The following is a 5,684-nucleotide window of genomic DNA, read 5'->3' as shown; positions in this document are numbered from 1 at the left end:
TATCATGTCCCCATCGACCATGATCTATGACGACTTGATCAGTTTTAAGATGTACCAACTCAGCCATTCGAAGGTGTTTCTTGGGGAAAAAAAAATGTCCAAGGAACGGTTCCACTATGTTCCGAAAAAAGAGGGAGATAGAGGGACGTCGTGAGGCCGAAGCCCATGGTTGTTTCATTCGGGTCCAGATCGGTGGACCCAGCCCACCCACCCACCATCCATCGTCCATTCGTCCCCCTCTTCCGTGCGTCGTGTCGTGTCGCGGGACGCGCAGGGGAAAAGAGAGCTCTGTAACCTGTACCTACATCCGCCATTCGATTTCCTTGCTCCTATCCATCCACCACCACCACAAGACACCAGAAGAGGCCCGGCTCGCCCCGCCGCCTCCGCCTCCACCTCCGTCGCCGTCGTCGCCGCCCGATCCAACCGCCCGCCCGCCAGCCCCCGCGCACGGTAAGCACCGCCGCTCCCCTCCCACTCGATTCCATCCCCTTCCTTGGATCGATTGCTTGCGTTGCGTACCTCGCCCTGCTCAAATCGATCGATCCCTGATCGCCCCTGTCGATTGGGGCGAGCGAGCACGAGCCCCGTGAGCTGGAAAGAAGTAGGTGCCCGGTGATTCCCATCGCTCAGCCGGCGGTTGGTTCCCCGCGAGCCTCTACCAGACCGCATCCGCTCACCCAATCCGGCGCATCATTTTCCGTTGCCAATCGTCGTAGCTGACACGCCTCGCGCTCCATGCGTGCCGTGCAGGGCCAGGGAGCCACCTGCGAAGACATAATCGCCATGAGCTCGCTCTGCCCGTTCGCGAAAGCCACCACGGGCGGCGTGTGCCCCATGAAATCCGACAAGAAGCCCGACAAGAGCGGCGGCGCTGCGTGCCCCGTGACGGGCAAGAGCCATGGCAGCGAGAACAAGGAGAGCGGCGCCGACCGAGCCACCGGAGAAGAGGGCGCGGAGGACCCTCGCGTGGTGCCTGCAAAGTGCCCCTTCGGCTACGACTCCAACACCTTCAAGCTCGGCCCCCTCAGCTGCATGGTCTGCCAGGCCCTGCTCCACGACGCCAGCAAATGCCTGCCGTGCTCGCATAAGTTCTGCAAGTGCGTGCGTTTCTCATGGGTTTTGCATCTGGATCAGACATTTTTCCTTGATTGCTTGTGTCCTGACTGGAATGGATGATGAAAATTTGCAGGGCGTGCATATCACGCTTTAAGGACTGCCCGTTGTGCGGTGCTGACATAGAGGGGATCGAGCCAGATGCCGAGCTCCAGGCCCTCGTCGATCGCTTCATTGATGGCCATGCCCGAATCAAGAGATCGCTTGCTGGAGGGGACGACCAAGCAGCGGGTGGCAAGAGCAAAGTGATATACGAGGATGTTTCCATGGAGAGAGGTGCTTTTCTAGTGCAACAAGCCATGAGGGTCAGTAAACAAATCAATTCCAATTTTGAGCTCTTTAACCTGTGAAAAATTGCATGGTTATCCAGTTTGTATGTACTAATTTATCGATGACCTTGGTGCTATAGTGATGCCTCTAACTTCTTTGTCTCCAGGCTTTTCGCGCACAGAACATTGAAAGTGCAAAGTCGAGGCTCAGTATGTGTGCAGAAGACATCAGGGAGGAGTTGAAATCTTCAGAAGATAACCTAGACCTGTGTTCTCAGCTTGGGGCAGTGTTGGGAATGCTCGGGGATTGCTGGTATGACCTTGTTTCTTGACTACTTCCCCTTCCTAGTGTTTTCACCATGGCAACCTATGAAATGAACCGCCGGGAGAAAACTGGGGTTAGGTAAAAAAGAATCTGTGCCGCTAGAACTTTTTCTACTAAATAGCTGCTAGGTTGTAGTGTGCCTTGGATCTCCTGAGAATAAAGAAAATAATGGTTCAACACTTTGTGTCTGCTCTGCATAACCCATTCTAGTCTAAGTCAGCAAATCTGCAATAATTCCCTGTGGATATTCTTGCTTGATAGTTTAGCTGTATATTCCAGTCTGGTTTCTTGTTTGTGTAACCTCTTTATTAGAATGAGGTCCATTTGTTTGCTTGAGTCAGTACTTTTACACAATGAATCTCTGTAATTCATTAAAAATGTTCTTCCCATTATTATATGGTTTCAACTCTTAGGCATGATTTATTGAACTGGATCTGTTATATTGGACAGACAGATGAATGACAGTGTAGTTTGCCTTATATCATTTTACAATCTGGCAACTGGTGGGTATAGGCCACTGATCTAGCAACTTCTCATTCTGAAAACAGTCCTTAGTGTCTTATTCATGTATCCTAGTACCTGCATGTTCTGAGCCTTGGAAAGTGAAATATGGGAAATCTCATCATAGCTAAGTTCATTTCTCTTAATTTAAGTATTGGACAATGATGTGCTCATATGTTTACTTTTTAATGACACATCACATATCAGTAATTTTGCAATGCTCAATGCCACTAATGAAAAAAATTCTGTTATTATTGCGCTTCAAATTTTCTCCGTCAGATTTAGCTAATCAATGTTATTTCATACTTCCTTCATTCTACTCATTACACATTATAACAGCGAGACACGGTGACCTTATTTGCTTATTTAGTTGATAAGCAAACTCATTGCTCACTGGTTTCTCCCTGGTCCTCATCATGGGACTCTGTTTTTCAGTCGGACCTTGGGAGATGCGCCTTCAGCGATCACTTACTATGAAGAAAGTGCCGAGCTTCTGTCGAAATTGCCCAAAAAGGATCTTGAGGTTGTATTCTAATTTAGTGCCATACAGTCTTAACAGTAAAATTTCTTGTCGACTGAGCTTTTGGTTTCTTCTACAGTTGGTCCATACGCTCTCAGTTTCTCTTAACAAAGTTGGAGACCTTCGCTACTATGGCGGGGACCTGCAATCTGCAAGAAGTTATTATGCCCGTTCATTAGATGTTCGCAGAAATTCAGTAAAGGAACATTCAGCTGTGGCCTCCCAGGTGATTGCGATGCTCACATGTTGATGTTGTAATGTACTCCCTCTGTAAAGAAATATAAGAGCGTTTAGATCACTACTTTAGTGATCTATAAACGCTCTTACATTTCTTTACGGAGGGAGTAATTCATTAAAAATTCAAGATTAAGCATCAACACAAACAAGAAACAACATACATAGTTGTCTTAACTAAGAAATGTCCTTGGTTGTCCTTTTTTGTCCAGTTTCTTTTGGCCAGTGCTGGACTTTGTTTGTTGGCTTCCTAAAAGAAACAGTCTTGTATGATGTCTTAGGATTACAATGGAATCAAGTGCTAGGCCATAATAGATCTGTAGGAAATTAAATGCTGCAACTTTGGTTGTGTTGTTTACTATAATAGCTAGAGTAGTTTTCTTTGTTTTGTGAAGGCATGATAACTTGAAAACTGCCACCTGTTATCTGAAGTCTTTTTTGTGATTCTTTCCGTTCCACGCACAAAGATACAGGGTTCATTTATAGTATGAAAATATGTGATAATGGATGTGAAGGACATAGTAGAGCTATAGGAAATTAAGTGATGTAACCTTGGTTGCGTTGTTTACCATAACAGCAAAAAAATTCTTTTTGTGTTTTGCGAAGGCATAATAACTTGAAAACTGCCACCTGTTATCTGAAGTATTTTTTGTGATTCTTCGCGTTCCACGCACAAAGATACAGGTTTCATTTATAGTATGAAAATATGTGATAATGGATGTGAAGGGAAAGGAAAGAAATAAGATTAATAGGTTCAGGAAGTTGGCAAAATAAAACTTTATATGCTTCTTATGCAAGCTCCTGTTTTGATTGCATAGTGGTGAAAACATTTTTAATTTCCTAAGGCATTATTCTTGAATCTGTGACTTAAACCAATCATCTTTATTCTAAATGGATGAAGAATATGCTTCAATACAAGTGTTAGTCAAGTTTGTCCTTGGTACCCACTTCATAGGATCCTAATGTGTCTTATTTTTTAGTGGACAAACTGAAGTGTGAAAAATGTCAATTAGAAATTACCTTGTTTGTTTGATTTCAGTACTTTTACGGAATGAATCTCCGTGATTGATTGAGAATGCTCTTTAGAAATAACATGGTCTGAACAAGTAGGAGTACTTTGATTCAGTACTTTTACGGAATTAAAGTACTTTGATTCAGTACTAATACCGAATACCCTTATTTATTAACCCAGACTTTTACTTTTTCCACTCGGAAGTTGCAAATTGTTACATCGAATTATGGACTATGCTGCATGGTGCTGTTTGCTTTAGCTGCTATTACCTGACAATCTGACGGTTGTTCGTTGTAGGTCATTGATCTAGCAACCTCTCTAGCCAAAGTCGCGGATGTCGATAGAAACCTCGGTAACGAAGATGCGGCTGTTGAGGGTTTTGAGGAAGCAATCAAGTGCCTTGAGAAGTTGAAGCTAGATTCTGAGCAGGCTAGTCTAGAACAACGGGTAGCTACAATTTTTACCCATTCATCTTTGATTCTTGGCACATGTTGTTCCGGCCTAACTTTCTGTCTGTAAATTTTTCAGCGTCGCTCGGTTCTCGACTTCCTGCAGAAGCAATTGCACGACAAGTAAGACAGATGGTCCCTAGTGTGTAGTACCCATAACGCCGTTGTTGTGTTGCAATATGGAAGGAGTTGTTGTGGTGCATAAGGGAGGAGGGAGGTGCTCTAGTAACGGTGCCCTGTGTGTAATTCCAACCACTTGAATTCTGTCGCGGCACAAACAAATGTAAACAAGGCCGCGTTGTACCTATTCTAGGAGAGTTCTCTTCACTGTCGCCAATATATGCTCCAGGCTCTAGCTAGCTCCCTGTGGTCTTCTCTCAGCTTGAAACAACAGGGGGTAAGGTGAAACTTGTCTGAAGCTCCCTGTTGCATGTTGAATCCGACCGATCCCGTTGTATATTAACAATAACACACACAAAACTGGTAGAATCTGGCCATTTCGCTTGAATTTTCTGTCAAGCTGTCTGCATAATATTATTATCATGGTCATAATCAGGAATCTCTAAAGTAAAGTCAGCAAGAAGGAAAAATTTCTCAGGTCTTGAATTCGTATCTTGTGACGAACGGGTCTTTAATTGACAAGACACTAGCTAGCCAGGTCTTGCTTGGCAAAGATGCACGGGCACTCGTGGGGAATAAAAAGTAGGAAAACGTGCTATGCTCTGGCCATTTCGTTTGAGTTTTCTGTGAGTTGTTTGCATAATATTAGGACTAGTAGCATTGTTTATAGTTATAATCAGGAAGAGAATCTCTAAACTGAAGCCAGCAAGAAACTGAGTGTTGAGGGTGTTCATATCGTCTGACAAACGGGTCTTCGCTTGACAGTTGGGCGGGCGCTCTGGGGATTAAAAAGTATGATATTGAAATGGTTAATCTTCTTTTTGGAGACCTCTGACCTGCAGCAGCAGCAGCAGCAGGTTGTACTATTTATGCATGTATATGTGCATGTGTATTGACTGTGTATGCGCCAGTAGTTCTCGTGTTGATCTGACCGAACTAATGCATCTCCAGAACAAAGTGCTTAATTAGCGTTGTATTAGACTGAAGAACAGTCGAATTTTGACAGCACTACTGCAGCTTCGAATCGAGTCGCCCCCTTTGTGCTTGAGGAGATTGGATTGGATAGATCGATCGGTCGGGTCAAAAGTGGAAAAGGTATATGTTCATGCACTGAACAGTGCTAGTCACTTTAGGAAAA

General features: G+C 44.4%; 1 protein-coding gene across 1 annotated transcript; it reads left to right on the top strand.

Annotated features, from left to right (window-relative positions):
• Positions 1-215: 215 nt before the first annotated feature.
• Positions 216-4,939, top strand: LOC123068670 (protein NCA1). The gene is made up of 8 exons (XM_044491280.1): positions 216-453; positions 754-1,100; positions 1,193-1,421; positions 1,553-1,698; positions 2,647-2,734; positions 2,811-2,957; positions 4,275-4,424; positions 4,506-4,939. Exons 2-8 carry the CDS (start codon positions 787-789, stop codon positions 4,551-4,553), a joined length of 1,122 nt encoding a protein of 373 aa, XP_044347215.1. The 5' UTR covers positions 216-453; positions 754-786; the 3' UTR covers positions 4,554-4,939.
• The last annotated feature ends 745 nt before the right edge of the window (positions 4,940-5,684 follow it).

This window comes from Triticum aestivum, chromosome 3B, assembly GCF_018294505.1.
Source record: "Triticum aestivum cultivar Chinese Spring chromosome 3B, IWGSC CS RefSeq v2.1, whole genome shotgun sequence".
Taxonomy (NCBI): Eukaryota; Viridiplantae; Streptophyta; class Magnoliopsida; order Poales; family Poaceae; genus Triticum; species Triticum aestivum.
This window is presented reverse-complemented; position numbering and strand designations above follow the sequence as displayed.